Source organism: Aythya ferina (assembly GCF_964211825.1).
Source record: "Aythya ferina genome assembly, chromosome: 5".
NCBI classification, from domain to species: domain Eukaryota; kingdom Metazoa; phylum Chordata; class Aves; order Anseriformes; family Anatidae; genus Aythya; species Aythya ferina.
In genome coordinates this window covers 29641657-29659817 of record NC_140301.1, presented here as the reverse complement: position 1 = coordinate 29659817, position 18161 = coordinate 29641657, and the positions used below count along the sequence as shown (strand labels likewise).

The following is an 18161-nucleotide window of genomic DNA, read 5'->3' as shown; positions in this document are numbered from 1 at the left end:
GCTGAGTATTTTTAAATTAGTATCACTGTATCAACAAGTGCCTCATGCAAGCATAGCATTCGCAGGACTTCACACAATGCTGCACTTGGCTATCAGATCAAGGACTGCAGAAAGTCTGAAGTCACCAATTAGAACACACTAGGGAAAATATTTTCCTGGGACATATGAAGAATAGAAAATTACTAAGCATAAAGCCAGTACTAAGTGTTCTACGACTTGAAAAAAAGATTCAAAGAGTAGGGAAATTACAGTAAATACAGAAGCTGCGCTTGAACAGAGACAAGAAAAACACTTTAACTGTAGGAACGGGTGCACATGGTACTCAGAATTTATGTAAGAGCATAAGAACAGGGATGGTGCAGGAGAAAAGGAACATCTGAAAAAAAAAAACAAACCTACAAACCAAGATTTTCCTTTCAGCTACAAAAGAAATCATTTCAGAAGAGAATCTTTCATTAAAGAGTGGTTTGAGTAAATTCAGTAGATCTTATAGGGCATCTGTGAGAATGATACCTTAGGAGAATGCAATATGCAATAAATGACAACACGTGAAAAAAGTTTTTTATTTCTCAGTGTTTCTCCACTGTCAATACTGTCCTTTTGCTGCAACACGTTGCAAAAAGCTCTCTGCCTTTTCCATTTTCAACAGCTACAATATTTACAGGCTGTTTCCAGTAACACACGCAGGCACATACACACACTCACAGACACGCAGGTACATATATCCCTATCCCTGGCAAGGTATCCATTTGCTGGTAGAGGCAATACATATATTTTTATTGTCCATTAAAACCAAAGCCATCCTCTCATTTACACTCTCCTCTCCTCTTACTCCTTTCTATTCAGCAGCTTGTTGTCACTTTTTGGGGGGTTGGTGTGAGGGGATCTTTATGCAAGTCATTAACATATCCAGCTATTTGATCGCCACCATTCAGCATTGTGGAGTAAGTGTACGGGGATTATCTTTTGAACCTGTACATACCAGAAGTCATACAAACTGCTCATATTCAGGTGTTTGTGACTGTGAGTGACGTATGTATACTCCCGAACCGTTTTGGAGCAGCCATCTTAATCACCTTTTGGAAATATGCATATCATGCTGGGGTGAAACAAGCCACATGCTTTACTTTCCACCAAGGTGTTATGTACCCACTTTTTTACTAAGGCACCAGTAATTACCAGTGTAACTTCCAAAAGAGTCCAGCTTCACTGAATGTACTGCATTAGGTTATCAAATACTAAGCCAGACAAGAAAAGAATAGACGCCTATATAATAGGTATAAAACTCCTTAATAAAATTAAGTACATAAAACCTGTGGTGGTATAACCCCAAATCCAATATAAGTAGAATAATATTTGAGTAATATTAATTGTAAGAAATGAAATCTATCCTGCTCCATTTTTGTTAATGGAGAGTCCTGTAATTGAGAAAGATCTTTAAAGCAGTGTTTCTCTATCTACACTCCTAGGTTGTATGATGTTGTGTATTATCAGAGAAATGATCTGAAGTTGGATCCGATTGTAAGGCATCTCTTCTCCCCCCTCACCCTATTCCAGGCAAAGCTTTATGGCCACTTGCCAAACAGCCAAGGGCACAGATCTGTGCCGCAGCAGTTTTCATCTTTCACCTCACCAGTCATCTAGGCTTCTCAGAAGAGTTCTTCAGTTCCCACAAGGGTTGTGAATGCGGTGCTGAGGAGCGCCTTGGGGATACGTTACACAGCTGGTGGGAAAACGGAGGTCACCACTCAGAAACATGCCAGATGTCCCAGCAAAGTGGCTATAGGAACCATTCAATCTAGATGGAACTAAAAATATATAATTCCTCCTTGTTCTCCTGCCTACTCTGCAGTAACTTCAGAGATGCTGAATCACAAGGGAATTCAGCACAATTGTCACATACAGCGTAAGTGGCACAATTATAGGTATCCATAGTGTCACATACACATTTAAGTTTTTTGTTTTGTTTTAAATTTCACACCATTTTTAAAAAGGATTTCACAGGCAAGTGAAGTATGAAAAGGCTTCAACAGCTTTTTTTTTTTTTTTTTTTTTTTAAACTGATGGACACAAACCAATTAGTGGGGCTTTTAAGCACTTCTCTGCAATTGAGTATTTGTTGCAGGAAGCAGTAAATGTGTGTGTTTACCTAGATGCCACCTTTAAGGAAAAGTGAGAAAAAAGAGATGGGGATCTATCTGAAAGCTAATACAACAGGACTTAACTGGAATGTTCTTATGGCAGGAGATTATCACACAATGAAAGTGGACAGAGTTAAAGCACTCATCCATCCATAAGAAGAGGTTTTCATGAAAACTTAGGAAAACACAAACCCATTCTATGCTGAGCTCAATCTGGACTGATAGGACTACTTTGAAAATAGTCATCCTTTCTACTCCCACAACAGGAGAAAAATACCACGTGAAGACAGAAAAACAGAGAACGGAAAAAAAGACAACAAAAATATTATCTCCATCTAGAACAGTTTTCCAAAGACATCTATCCTGGGGGGGAGATAGAAGAAAACAAATGCTTTTGTCACTCTCACAATGGAACCAAGACGCAAACCTTGCACAAACCAACATACAATCATATCAACCTTGAGAGTTCTGAATGCAGGAAAACTTAGGAAAAAAGAAGTTAGTTTTCCAAAGCCTTACAGAAGAGTGAAATCACAAGTAGGTAACTTTCGTTGAGCAGATCCTGAACAGGTAGGAGCACTAAGTAAACCGCTGCACCTGCTTCACAACAGGTGTTTGCTGAATATCTGAAAGAATCTATTAACCTCGTAAGTGGCCACACTGAAATCCATCTCCTGAAGGCAACACACTAAAAGCCTTAAAGATTTTTTAAAACAGAAAGATCTATCAATTCTCTTCGTCCCTTAGGAAAAGGCTTTTTCTCATCTGCTGTTTGCTAATCTAATTCCAGGCAGTTCCACATTCTCTACAGTTGTTATGTTACCAAGTCATTAATTCCCTTCTCATCTATTACCAGCAGGACAGTGGACATTGTCATCATCCCACACTGAAGACTGTGAAATAGGTCGTTCAATGTCAGGGTTAACATACTGAAAGTTGCTTCAGTCAAGTTTATAAGAGAAAACAAGTGTCTATTTTGTTTTTCAGTCATTTGTTTACCTCGAGGCTTCGGTACAGGGAAAAAACTTCTCTGCAACTAATATCAAGTGGGGGCCTATTTCCAAACAATCTCTTATTCCTAAAGAACCTTTATGAAGCAATATTCCTAATGATAAGGGAAACCCTGTAATTTACCTGTGGGAAAGGACACACAACAAAACCTTAACTAAAACATCTTCAATTTAAAACATACACATATTCTTTGTTCCTGACAGCAAGATTACCGGTCTGCTGAGCAAGGTTCATTTACAGTACTACACTTTCAGATACACAGGAGGTGAACTTAACTACACTATCATGTGCACATATGATAAACGATGTGGAACAGCAAGGTTATTTCAATGGTGGCAGACCAAGAACTGTGCATTTCTACCAGGGTTAAATATGACTGAATATACATAAGCCAAATATTGTATGTAATTGGAAAATGCACAGTACTTGGAGTATAAATTTGCATAGAGTACGATGTAAGCAAGGTCCCAGTATAATTCACTGGGAAGGTTTAACAACGGACCAGCTACCAGGCACACACCATTACCCTTTCATGGCTACAAAGCATACAGTGACTCCAGTTAGAACACCAATAATTTCTAGGTAGCAGTTTTTTTGTTTTTTTTTTCCTCCTCATGCCAAATAATTTCACTCTTACATTAGGTACTTAATGGAAATGGTTTCTCTGATGTCAGAGAAATAATTCCAATAACCTCTGTGGCACATCAGAAGTCTCTTCTACATTACTCAGAAAGAAGCGAAGGTGACTGGGAAGAAGATGGCTGCTCCCAAAAGCTGGTGAGGACTGTGTGCAGATTCTGCACAAAATCCTACTTAATTACAGATCAGAAACAGGAAACAATCACAACAGGTACATTTTTTTCTTATGGATTAAGAGAAGTGAGTCATAGGAACTGCAAGTCAAAACCAAACCAGTTTCCCTCTCACACTCCCATGATAGTTCTGAGTTACGTGTTTCCCTGAATACACACATTTAAAAAAATACAATAAAACCTAGGATATGTAACACATGAATAATTCAACTTCACAGTTATAAATACTCAAATTACACTTACATAGAATATATAATCACAGAAAATAAAATTCAAGTCATAGAAAAGAATGAAGACTAAAGGGAAAGAAAAGGCAAGGTGGTAAAAGTGATACAAGTTTAGGGCTGTGCCTTCTATAAAAGCCTTTTAAAAGATTTTATTTTTAATTGAACAGAATCAAAAAACCTTCAAGTATCCATGAGGGTTGTCATGGACCTGCACCTCCCCTACAAAACTCAGAGAACTCTCTGCCAGAGAAGAGCCGATGAAACAACACAGCCAGCTCTGGGTGTAAAGAAGCAAGGTAGCCAAAGCCAGCTAAGGGAGGACAGATGAAAGATAGTGTACTGGGGCCCACTTTAAAGCTGGACGTGTTGTATAGATTGGAGGTACCACTGCCACCACAATAGATTCTGATGTAGTACAGGGATACTCAGGTACATTTCTATATATTTGTTATTTTACCATTTATTGTGAAGAGAATGCAGCAAATGCACTTGTACGAAATACAGAACATAGAACCAAACCCATGGCACAGCCCTTACCATCAACATGTATATGGAGAGGGAGGGGATTAATCCCAAAGGCAATTTAAATAATGGTATTTTATATACTTATATTTATATATATAAATAAATGTTCTCAGCAATCTCAGGGTTGTTTTTAGTGCATTGCTGTAAAAAAATTAGTGCAGTTCTCATTAATGTTTTAGCTCATAAGGAATAAGAATCTATACATCTGTTCAGTCTCTTCTTGCCACTCCTGAAACCTTTACACTGTGTTTCACCAAACTGAAGGTTTGTAGTCAATTTCTTTAAAATAAGGTGGATGAATTCCACGCACTCTGTGACAAGACATGGCAATTTTTGGCAAAACAATTAGAAAAATATGAGGTGCTCTGATCTTAGAACCGAAAAGTTTGTTGATTTAAAGCATTACGCAATGCATAAACAAAATTTATAAACAAAAAGATATGTCTCAACAAATCTATCCTTCATGCAAATGTTTCTTCAGCAGCTAACAACTTAAAAATTTCTTACACTTGTTTATTTGGGGAAAGGGACTTAGACAAATCTGTGTTTCAAGTCCTTTCCTACAACTGGACCGAAGTTTTGTGTCCTGGGAGCTGCTGCTTCTGGACCCTTCTCTTTTCTGAACCGCTTGAGAAGGGGAAGTTTAAGTCTAGGAGTTTTACACTTCAGCCCCAAGTTCAAGGACTCCAGTTTCAACAACAGCAACGTATTTATCTTCAATCTGAACCAGCAGGATGGTCTTATCTATGTGGGACCGACTACTTGGATCTCTGCTGCAAGGCACCCAGCGGTGAATCACCTGGAAAAAAAACAAAACAAAACATGAGTTTCTTAGGCAGAGCTGCCATTTCAAAGTTGTGACTGATAATTCAGGGCCCTTGGAGGGCACAGGGAGCAGTAATACAAGCACTGTACTGACTTAACCACTTATTTTTCAATAACCACATACCCACCGATAAGCTACTCATCTAGGTCTGGCTGGAAATCTGCAGCTTACCTGACAACAGTTAGCCTTGGATTTGAATTTCAACACAAACAACTTGACCCAAATCAGAGCCAAACAGGTCAAAGTGAATAACTGGAAAAACCGCACACAGTCATGATATTTTGAAGTAATAACCTCGCAGCTGTAGTATTTTGAAAATATTTCAGTGTTTGGCAAAACATAATGGCACAGAACTGTAGTTTATCAGTAGTTAGGTGTAAAATATGTCTTCTCTAAGTCAAGTCCCTTGGTCTAATTTTGTTTCTTACCATGAATTTTAAGTTGATGTTTTAAATGATTTTTTTTTAATTTTAAAATATCTTCAAGTAGTTCATGTATTACAAAGGGGTAAGATTTCAGAAACACTGCCACAAACTATCACCACATAGTTTCTCGGACCAAAAGAATTCAGGTATTGTGATCCAATGCCTCATACTGACCATCAGGTCTCTTCTCCATATAGGTTCTCGTATGACTAACTCCCCACTCAGCTCTTAAAATACTTAAAGTCTGAATGTCCTAAAGGAACCAGAAGTATGTTCCAGTATCATAACTTTCAGTATTTCCACCTCTATAGAAATATTGAGATTGTCAGCTGTGGGAAAAGAACCCTAAATTCAAGCCAAGATAATGTAAAAAAAAAAAATATATATATATATACATTATATTAAGTAAAACACAAAATCCAGGACAACAGAATTTGCAGAAGTTCTAATGATAGAGGTGGGGAAAAAAAGACAAAAATACAAATAACCTACATCTTCCAAGATAAAATCTAAAAGAATCCCCCTCTCTCTCCCAGTCCTCCCTAAACCCAGCTGACAGCTGCAGATTTCTGACAGTGAGTAAGGAGATTCAGCTTTGTCCTTGGCATGTGATCTACTCTGCATCCACAGGGAGAACATTTCAGACAGGGAAGCACAGCATCTTTAGCTGCCCCTTGTTTGATGCAACAGCACAGTATTTAAGCAGTCTATCTGAGTCTGACTTCATCAAATTCTGTTCAGATGAGCTTTTTATGCTGTCCTATAAAGTAATATTCCATCCCAAGATGCATAAATCATTTCCCAATGAAGTCCAAGTACTATATCCTTGTTGTTCAACTTAAAACTGGTGCCTTTGAGATAGTCACGGGATGACTCCAAAAGCCTAAATATAAAAAAAACCTTTAAAATTAAGTGCATATATATGCACAAGTTGTGCATAAATTATAACTCCCTATAACCATCCCCCTGCACACTCAGTTTTACCATCTGTTATATCATGATTAGCATTTATTTAATGCTGATAAAAGGAGCAACTCTGACATTAGTAAGAAGATTACATTTTTAATATTTTCTATGACTGATAAAACATACAAAATGATGTCACTAGATAGTGAAGATGTGACAAGAATCTCCTGAGGGTTGCATGCTAGTGTCAGGAAAAAGAAAAAAAAAGCTCTCTAGCTCAAATATAAATCAGAATATACCTCAAAGTCCTGGAAAAAGAAGTAGCTCCAATCCAAAGACACCTGCTAAATTGAATTTCCTTGAAGAAACCTTATGATATCTTTGTGTAGTATATATACACTAGATTGTATGCTCAGCAAAATAAGAATTACAGTAGAGAAAGCATTTCTCTTAACTACATAGAGAAGTTTTAAATAACTTAGACTACATACTGTTCACAAATTAAAAGCTTCCCCTGCATTATCACCCACAGATATAGATGAGTATTAAATAAGGGCCTTATCGTCACCATCAGCACTAACACAGCCTACTCCTCTAAATAGTTAAAACACATTTTGACACTTCAAGAAACCTGATACAGAACACACACAACTTACCGCTGTGAATCCCAACCTTTTGTTGTAATTCAACTGAATCCCTACCCTATGTTCCTATGACAAAACAATGTGTCTGTCTCTTCTCATCCATTTCCATTTTATTCCTGTCTTTTATCATTCTCTTCCCCTTCCTCTTTTGCCTACTTCTGCTTTCAACTACTGCTTCTTCTCCTTTTTTTATGCAGCAGGAAAATCTATATGCCACTCAGAACGTGGCTGTTATTATTACATAGGTAATACCAGGAAATGTGTTTCTCTGCATCTGAGCTTCATACGAAGAGCACCGATATAATAACGCTCTTGCAGGTAAACAAGCAGCATTTCAACAGGTAGCAATCAGTTCTGCCTGTTTGCAGAAGGTGCGGGATCAGACAGGAAAGACCATCTTAAGAACTAATAGCTTTACTGATACTACATTCACTACAGGCAGCTGAAGCAGGCAATGGAAACTGTGTCATCAAGTTAAATCCGCTCCTCCTAATCACACATGGGATAATCCAGTGCTTTTCCCCTTTCTTCTTAGGTTAAAAGGCGTTATTCTAAAATCCTGCCACTATACTGCACCAGAAATAGGTAAGAAACATCCAGAACAGTAGCTTAATCTTTCAGTAACAATCGTTGTACATGTCAACATGCTGCAGTTTGCACAATGTGCTACTGAGCTCTTAAAAAAACATACAACAGTTGTCCAGTACTAGGCAACATGATACATGATTCCAGGACACATTTCAGTATGACCTTCTACATTCATCATCTTCAGGACACTCTTTATCTGCAATAGCTAAAAAGGAAATCCCAGAAGCCTACTGTCTAAACCTAACTTAACTATGAATGTTCACAATAGCATTCTACTCCTAGATGTTATATACAAGTAAATCCTACTGTCTTACGGAGGGGATGTCTAAAAGCAGTATGCCTCAGAAAAAAATACCCCAAGAGCTGCCTTGTCTTTTTTTTTAAACTTAAAGACAGACTAATCAGTGAATTTTTATTTCTCTATGCAGATGTAACACCCCTAGGGAAAAGGTGTCGAGTAACATGCTTTTGCAAGTTTTAGCTATAGAGTATTTCCTTCTTGAAGGAAACACCTATTATGTACTCATTATATAACAAATACATTTCAAGTTAATCTACTTGGCTCAATTTTCATCAGAATAATCTCAAAAACAAATACTGTTAACCATTCAAGACAACCATTCAGTCAAGGACTGGTTGGTAAATTGACCCTCAGTATTTGCTCAGGGATTAACAGTTTAAGGAAAGAAAAATGAAGGCTTGATGAGTAAACACAATGTCTGAGGTTAACAGTTCATGACAAGAGCTGGAAGAAGGCAAGGAAGGAGAGGTAGCTGACAAAATTTTAATCATCTTGTATCTTTTGGATGTAGTTACAGAAATATTCCTCTGCTCCAAATTAGAATTCTAGACTTGCTCTTCCAGCAACATTGACTTAGAAGACAGCCGCTGATCCAGCTTACTACTACATGCGTCATTGGCCTTGACATCTAGGCAGACTGCCATATAATCAAGACACTGCCTTTTTTTTTTTTTTTTAATTAGCTTGTCAACTTCTAAACAAAAAACTTACATGGCCTTCCATGCCTTCCTGAGGACTCCAATCTTTCCAGCTGTTTCTTCCAGCTTTTAGCCGTATCACCTCATCTGGCCACTGCAGCTCTTTCCTTTTTGACACGTTGATCCCTTCCAGTACTTGACTGGGATCCATTAACTATAAGTAGGAATTGAGTTTTGACTGTTAGTTCAGCCAAAATTTAAAAGAAACAGATTAACTGTAACGTTTTGCATACTTCCAGACAATTGACTTAACCCCACAAAAATGAATTTCTGATTCCAACATTGCAAACTCAAGCTCTAGACTACGAAAAAAATAAACTCGAGCAGCAGAGAATTTGGGAGTTAGGCTATGGCTTCAGACAGAAATGACAATATATGGGTTTGCTGCTGTCTGGCACCCCTCCTCACCCCTTCTTTCAGCCACACTGGTCCATGAAAGTGTCTGGACTATCACAAAACAACCATCAGCAGTACATGGTCCAGTAGCAGCAAAGAGTTTAGTGATGGCAAGCTGTTAGGACTGGCTCATTACTTCTAAGAGAATGGTATCCCAAACATGGGCTTGGAGAATTCGTTGGTATTATTGATCTGCTAGCATGGTTTGCTGAGACCCACACATTGCTTTGAAGTAAATGAGCATTTCCACAGGAGCAGCAGGAGAGAACTCTTGAAAACTTCTTCCTATTTAAGGACAGGAAGGACTGCTTAACAACCACTATACAAGGGCATGTCAACTTGGTTTAGTCCCTCTGTTTGAGGAAGATGCAATTTCATAAAAGAGCCCTCACCTGCAAACAAAAACTACTAAGCAGAGACCTATAAAATCGGTTAACTTAATTTAAGTTAATTAACTTAGTTAACTATGCCTAAGGATGCAGCTTAATTTAAAATGAATGGATGTCAGCAAGGAAGCCAACTTTGTCACAATCTGTCTTATTAAATACTACTACTTGGTGTTTCCCTGCTAAATATACTGCCAAAGACACGTGAGGCTAAGAGAAGTTAGAAGGGCAAGTACACATTTCTGGATTTTGAAAGAACTAGTAAGGTTGCCAATAATTAACTTAGTAATTGGAGTACTGTTTGCTGCTCAGCAATCTAGACTTGTGGTAAAAACCCCAGAATACACATGTATGTAAAATGGAAGTGACAGCATTTTTACACATTTGTGGCAAACCTACTTGGTTTGAAAGAAAAAACCTAGTTGCTTTCAGCCCTGCAGATGAAAGTCTTCAGCTTTACACATCATCATAAATAAAAACAGACTAAGCATGGAACAAAAGTGAGTTCAGCTAATATTCTCAAAGCTGTACTACAGGAAAATAAAAAGGTAATGTCAACAGGGACGTCTAAGCATGCAGAAAGCCTGCCTGTCAAGGAAATCTTTTCCTTACATTTATTCTCCAGTTGTAACTACACAACAGTTGCATATTAAGACATTCCAGGCTGTGTATGTATTTAAAAACACTGATTTCAACACCATACAAGGTAACACTAACAAAATCACACAGCTAAGGAAACACAGATTAACTTGTTCTTCCGGGCTATTCACCTGGATTCTGTAAATAACGTCATCCTTTTTGGCTTGCATTTGATTTGCAGGGCTTGCATTACCACCTGACTGCGTTTCAGTAGCATTACTTCCTCCTTCTGTCCCTAGAAAGCCCACAAGGGCATGCTGTTTACAGGCTGGGATGCTTTGGCTGGAGCTGCTAGAAGAGGGCAGGCCGTGCTGCACGCTGACCCCAGTCTGGCCAGTAGGTTCCATTTGGTTGACCATAGACAGGCGGGACTGGATGGATGACGGGAGGTTACGAAGGGATATCTGGCTGGTGGAAGAGCGCCGACAAGGCACAAAGCCTGTTGTGGACGTGCGAAGAGATGAATGACGACTGCCGTAGCAGTAAGATGAATGGCTAGCTACTGAGGCACGGGCAGGGGAATGTCTGACAAGGCTTGACTGCACAGAGTGAGAACTGTGACTGGTGCCTAAAAATAAAGAGATACAGAATCAGTAGGGCTTGATAAACACATTAAATTTATGCTACACACAAGTTTTAGCACTTAGGTACAAAACTGATGGATTGAATCAATAGCTGAAACAGCGGTACTGCAGGAAAGGGTCCCTGCTGCACACATAGAGCAGACTATTTGAGTACATTTCATTCATCACACCTTGGAATCCCATATTCTGTTCTATTGGCAATCCCTGCAAGACAAATAGCTCAAAAAAAATGCTTCTGCCTTGCCCCTTCCACATTAACAACTTTTTCTTAGTGTTAGCATTAAAGTTCCCAATACTGAAGATAGCATAGCAGGTAGAGATGTTCATGTTTCAAAATACGAAGAGCATCTTTAAGATGCTCAAATGGACGTACAAAAACTGGAGCAGAGAATTTAATGCAAAACAGAACATGAAGAAAACTTTAATGCTTATACTCAAACTGTTTTTTTTCCACGTAAAGTGCTTTATTCCTATATTAAGCAACTGTATATACCTCTTGACAGCTGCAGACCTATATTGTGTAAAAAAATTCAGAAGATTCCAGTACATTCAGCTCCATACACAGTTCTATTCTTTAAGCAAAGGCAGCATTTGTAAACTTTCTTCTCAGTTTTACTGTTTATCATCTCACTAACTTCAGATCAGTACAGATTCAGCTAGAATTAGCTAAAGGACTACGGAAATAGACAATCCATTCTACTGTGTAAATAAGAACTACAAAGAATCACAAAAAGCGTCAAGTTAAAAAGTTACTTGAACTATTTCGGCAGTGTAACTAAACTCCTCTTGGTTAAGTCTCTGTTTGGGAACTTTCCATTGCACAAAACAGCACTGTAGTTTGAGATGAATCCAGCACGTGTTAATAATACATAATCAAGGTTGGTTTGCTTGGCTGGTTGTCTTTTCTTTTAGCCTAGGCCTGATCCAAAGAGCAGAAAAGACAGTTCTGGCTATAGGAATGTACTTGTAGAAAACTATTTTGTTTTATTTTAATGTTACCCAGAGTAGATGGATGAGTTGGCGGATGAGCTGCAGGAAGAGCTGTGGGATGAGGTGCAACAGGAGGGTGCTGTACTGCTCCAGGTCCCTGCCCTGTAATTGCATTCCCTCCTCCTTGCGACATGCTGCTCTGCGACTCGTTGATGGTGGCATTGTTACTTGTGCAAGAAGCCCCACCTCCAGCATCCGAATCTTCAATGTTTCCACCACTGTTACAGCCAGCTCCACAACCTTTCCTTAGTCTGAAAACATAATGCAATTACATTAAGTCTGGTCACCTGAACATCAGGGTTCAAAAAAAAAGTGCTTTATGATGACAAGCAAAAGGCTTTACTCAGCACAATCTGTAGAGACAATTTTATCTGATTTTAGGGAATATTATTTTCTCAGAATAGGCTTTGTAAGTATAAATGTTGCTTTCTAGGAGATTGCCATTTTCTTCATGACAGCCATTCAAGTCACAGTTATGATAAGCCAAGAGTTTAGATAAAATAGCTTTTTAAAAAAGCCAACTCCGAAGTGATAAAATTCTAAATATAAAATGCTGGAAGAACATCTTGGTTATTTTATATCAGTTTAGTAAATTTATGCTCTTTAACATACATGTGGTCTTACACTGCAAAAGTCTTTTGTCTATTTAGATGAGCAGGAAAACAACTTTATTGTTGCTGTTTTTTGTTTTAGTTTATTTGGTTTCTTGTTACTTACAGGGACATGCAGTTGTTTGAAACATATTGCAATTATTTCAATCATCAAGTCTTGTGTGACTTTTGAACATTCAGATGATAGGTTAGCAAACATATTCCATGTATATAATCATACAGGCTTTTCACCACGTTGTTTGCACTAGTAAACCGCTGATGGACACACAGTACAGCATATTTGTTCGTCCTTTCAATTGTTACTTTTTACTCTTCCTTTCTTTCTGTCCCGCTCAAAATACACCAAGAAGTCACTTCCAATTTCATTTGCCCCTGCGCTCCAGAAAAGCTTGGATCCAAACACTGTTCTGTGTTACTCTTTTACCTGCTGCTCTATCCACATGTCAGACAAGCAGATGCTGATAGAAGACATACACCTCAGACTGTAATAAATATGGCACATTCCAGGGTGAAGCAGCATGTTCTGTTTTGATGTGCTGTAGATGTCTAAGTGTACATAAGACCACCAGAACAGCATCAGGACTGCTGCCACTGTTGCTTTTGCAGCCACTGTCGTAAGGGGCCAGAAGTGAAGTAAGAGTTCTTATGGCCTATGAAATGCATCGCAGCAAGAGTTTGTATTGGGCTACCAGGAGGTGATATGGAAAGTAGATTACATTATTAATAGTTACTTGTTCTAGCTCTGACATACAGGATATTTAAAACCATTCATACAATTTTGAACAATAACTAAAGCCTGAGTTACTATGTATAGGCATACTCTAACACCATTAATATTGGCACTTGCACACTGCACGTTTACCAGGCAGAAATTCTGCTTTTCTGATTAGACAGTAAAATTAACAGTACCAAAACAAAAGTAACACAAGTTACATTGTCTCATTATCAGATCTGACATTAGAACTGTAGTTGTAATTCTTGCACCCAGACTTTGTCCTCTGTTTTATTCTAAGCTGTCAGTCAGTTTGTAGCTTAATTCTTGTATGCCTTGAAGATCAATTCCTTCTGCCAGGGTTAATCTTCAGGTTAATCTCCACTTATCATATTCTACGGATGTACTCAAAATAAAAGTCAAAGCTTGCTTTTATGCAACTGAATACTATAAATCATGCCCTGCTGGCATGTATGAGACTAGTTAATGACATATAGCATCGTGAATACATAATGAGAATTCACTATTTTTCCTCAACTCACCTATGCCACGTAGACACTATGAAGTTTCTTATATTTCCTAAACTGATAGCTCCCCCAAGAATCTCCTTAAGCTGTTCATGACTATCTGAATAGGAAGTAGTCAAAGGTGAGACGTAGATGGGGTATCCAATTGGCTGGTCACAAGAAGAGTTGATCATATTCCTCAGAGCTTGTTTTGCATTTTGGATACTTCCTCTTTCTGGATTGCGATTGCGCAGGAAGACAAGTTCCTGCTGTTGTCCTGCCCACAGGCCACGCACACACTCCTTATTCACCTGCAAAAAAAAGCATGACAGAAGCCAAGTAAAAAAGCTGTGTCAAACTGAAACAGGGAGAGCATGAGCAGACTGCTCTGCCTTTTACAGGTTTCTACAAGTGTACATGTGAAAGAACTACACTACAGAGCTACAACCATTCATATTCACTAAAAGGCTGAACTGACAGACAGATTTCAAGTCAGGAACGGATTTCCTGATTAAATACTTCTATATGAGACAAAGCTGTCCCAGCAATGACAGGCCAGTAACAGTAAGGTAATGATCTGAGTTAACATAACAGTTTAGTATAATCAAGATATACCACAACATACTGTAATTCTGTGGAATGTACACAGAGCTTACCTTAATGACCCTGAAACTGAGATAGCGCTTATTCAGCATAATGATTTTATATTCGTTGGTGCCATCATCCATCACATGGCGCAGGGCAAGTAGGGAGGGAGAATTGGAAAGAACGGCACTCCTCCAAGCAGGGTCCCCTTCATGTGCTATAACTAGATTTTCTTCGTGGGTTGTTATGGCTTCATAGAGGACAGAAGGATCATCATACTCATCTGGAGAAGTGAAGTGATCCTGTTTCCAAGAATGATTGACATTTCAGATGTAACTACGTATAAAAAGAAAACCTCTCACACCTCAAAAGTTTGTTTCCTATAACATAAAGCAATCATTGAAACAAGCTACCTGTTTATTCAAGTAAATTTTAGTTCAGTTTTACACTGGATTTTATAGACTCATAGAATGATTTGGGGGGTGGAACGGACCTTACAGATCACCCAGTTCCAACCCCCTGCCATGGGCAGGGACACCTCCCACCAGACCAGGCTGCCCAAAGCCCCATCCAGCCTGGCCTTGAACATCCAGACACTGGACATCCACAATTTCTCTGGACAACCCATTCTAGTTTATATTACATGTATTCATATTGAAACCAAAATGTTTTTGCAGGCAGCCTTTTAGCTTACTCATAAGCATTCAGCTGCAAAACTCACCAAGGTACTATTCACAAAGTCACAAAGTCACATACAAGTCACAAAGCACTATTAAGACTTATATGAAAATAGCTACAGGAGGAAACACGCTAAGTTTTATCTGTATTTTCTATTAAAAAGTTAGCATTAATTCTTAACGACAGACTATTTCAGCAACAGATACTATTACAGAACTTATACTACTGACAGTCAAGTAAAACCACCAAATTTGCAAGTTCAATTCAGTATTCAGGCGTGTTACTCTCAGATAAAAATGGACAGGCTAATAACTAAATTCCCAATCCTGCCCGAAGCCTCAATATGGTATTACACTGCAGGTGAATAAAATCCCATTGTAGATTAATAAAATGATGTTCAGAAAAGCTGCTTTTATTCTTCAATGTTTGTATTTTCCTCATTTTATTTTGTGACTTAAGCCCGTTCTGAACAGTAGCCCAAACATACTGAGAACATTTCTGAACTGTTCCAGGTGTACTTCTGCAGCTTTCAACCAAGATTTTGCAATTATTCCATTTTGCTACATGTACTTTTAACACTTATATGCATTCTGTTAAATTTGAGGAGTTCCTTGTGTTATGTGAAGGAGTTGAATCAATCACTGCTAACTTTGAGACTTTGAGAATGTGCAATGAAGGCAAAAACTGCAACTCGAACTACTGTTAAAAAAGACAGTTAATATTTACCTGGTTGCTGTAACTTCCAAGCACTGTTCTTCTAGAGTACCAACGCTTCCCCACACACACACCTCTAAGAACTTACTGCTCAAGTTTCTTGTACTTGCTAACCTTTGTAAACAGACTTGCTAGACAGAATTCAGGACTGTTCAACTTCACTCTCACTTACTAAAAGACCAACCCCAATTTCAGCTTATGGAAATGCTTCTTCCCACCTGAAACTTCAGACAGAATGAATGAATAACACTAAAGAGCCTGTTATTATAACACTTCAAAAGAAGAATTAAAAGCACAACTCTCCATGGACAGAGAGAGAGGGCTATGCAGCTTTGAATAGCATGATAAACTTGTAAGCCAGATACATATTTGTGGGGAGGGGAAGAGGGAGGGAAAATACCAGATAGACTGTTCATAACAGAATTATCTCTAGACAGATATGAAACAGGGTATGAAATATTCTCTGATCTACATTTTATGTAATTTTCAAGCTCTGAGCATAAACTGCATTCCCTTTTTCTCTATATCCCTTTCCAGATGAGCTGTAATAAAACAAAGGACAATATGGGATGTTTACTCATTTTCAATTGTCTGCTTCTGTAATGTGCACTTTTTTTTTCTTTTCGAGATTTTTATTTTTCTCCCTCTACTTTCCCTGGAGACTTGAATCTGATGTCTCAGTGGTAAGGTGTGATGATACAAGAACAAGTGTGCTGGCTGTCTTTATATACAGCACTACCTCCACCTACATATCTTCAGACATTAAGTTTTGGGGAAAATAGTCATCGAAGCCTGTCAATAAGAGCTGAGTGCCCTGAGTATCTCTCTGAACATTTAACCTTTAAAAGAGAGAATATACAGAAATAAAACTTATAAAAAGAGCTGGAGACAGTTTCCTGGCAAATCTCTCACCTGATGTAGTTTAAGTGACATTCGTATTCCAGGAACCACTACTTTCCTCAGCAATTCCATGTCAGCAAAGATCCATTCATCTCTAATTGATGATATACGGAAGTCACCCTTAAATAGGGCATGTAGGCCATACAAGAAGGATTCCAGATTACTGTTGAGAAGAAAAGTCAGCCCAAATATTAACACAAATATTAACATTTCCACAATTATTATCATTGACAAGAGTGCAAAAACTAAGCTGTACAGAACAACAAACAATTTTTCTCTATAGAGAAAAGAGAAGACTGGAGGAAGATGGAACATATGCATAAACATATGTGTAAACAAAGTCCGGACATGAGGTGTCTATGTACACTAAATGTGATGAAACCGCATATGCAACAGACTGTATTTATATGAACTACAGTAAACAAACTCTGAAAAATGCCTGATTTTATTCAGGAGATTATTAAAAGATATAACTTTTCAGGGAGTATACGATAGTGGACCAATCAAAAAGGAGATGGAGATGGAGTTTCACTTGTGGATGATTTTAGCACTGAATACAAGTTTCAACAGCGTCTTCATACTCAGTGAGATCATTTCCTTTTATGAACAGAGTGAAAAATCAAATGGTCCAAAAATTCTTGTGACTGTGTATCTACAAGACCTTCATGGGGCAATTTGCTGGTACTTAAAAGAAACAGTAAACTATTTCCATGAAAGTTAAGTAAAATAGTGATTATTTTTGTTTGTTTGAAGTCAGTATCCAGCTAACCAGTAGCTTCCACATCTGATTGTACCTATTTATTTTGTTTAAAAGCCATTACTTCGCAGTTTCCTGAAACACATAGCTATATTTACATTGTCTTTCTGTCCAGCTTAAGGAAAGATGACATTATATTTTATTTTCTTTCACGAAGAGCTATTTATCCAACATCTAACCTAGGAATCTGGAGTGATTTTGAGAAAGGCAAGCTTAGAACAAGATTTTATTACCTAGACATATGATGTGAAGCTGTTCCCAATGCTCTCCGCCCCAGAACACACAGTCCATAACAGAGTGTAACAAGGGGTGAATCTTTACTTGAATCCAGTGGCTTGCAGTAAGGAGGAAAAAAAAATCAGGGTGAATGGAGTGAAAGAATTGCCACAGAACTGTTCTGACTGAAAGAATAAAAAGCCACACAAAAAATGCATCTATATGCACGTACCTACCCCACCCATCATTCTTACTCAGATTTTAATTAGAAATTCTTTTTTTTTTTTAAAAAAAATAAGTTGCAAATGCTCTGCATATTTGCAAAGGCAGATATCCATACTATATCTGAAAAAAGGAACAGTAAGATGAACAGTTGTAAGCAA

General features: G+C 38.1%; 1 protein-coding gene across 9 annotated transcripts in view; it reads right to left on the bottom strand.

Annotated features, from left to right (window-relative positions):
• Positions 1-530: 530 nt before the first annotated feature.
• Positions 531-18161, bottom strand: part of PCNX1 (pecanex 1) — an 85993-nt gene continuing 68362 nt past the window's right edge. For all 9 annotated transcript variants that reach the window (XM_084521676.1, XM_084521678.1, XM_084521681.1 and 6 more), the window contains 8 exons: positions 17796-17896; positions 16818-16968; positions 14585-14815; positions 13965-14239; positions 12109-12350; positions 10657-11093; positions 9118-9258; positions 531-5515 (listed from right to left, as the gene is read on the bottom strand). In XM_084521676.1, coding sequence (XP_084377802.1) covers positions 5375-5515; positions 9118-9258; positions 10657-11093; positions 12109-12350; positions 13965-14239; positions 14585-14815; positions 16818-16968; positions 17796-17896 — 1719 coding nt within the window. In that variant the 3' untranslated portion in view covers positions 531-5374. The remainder of the gene's footprint in view (positions 5516-9117; positions 9259-10656; positions 11094-12108; positions 12351-13964; positions 14240-14584; positions 14816-16817; positions 16969-17795; positions 17897-18161) is intronic.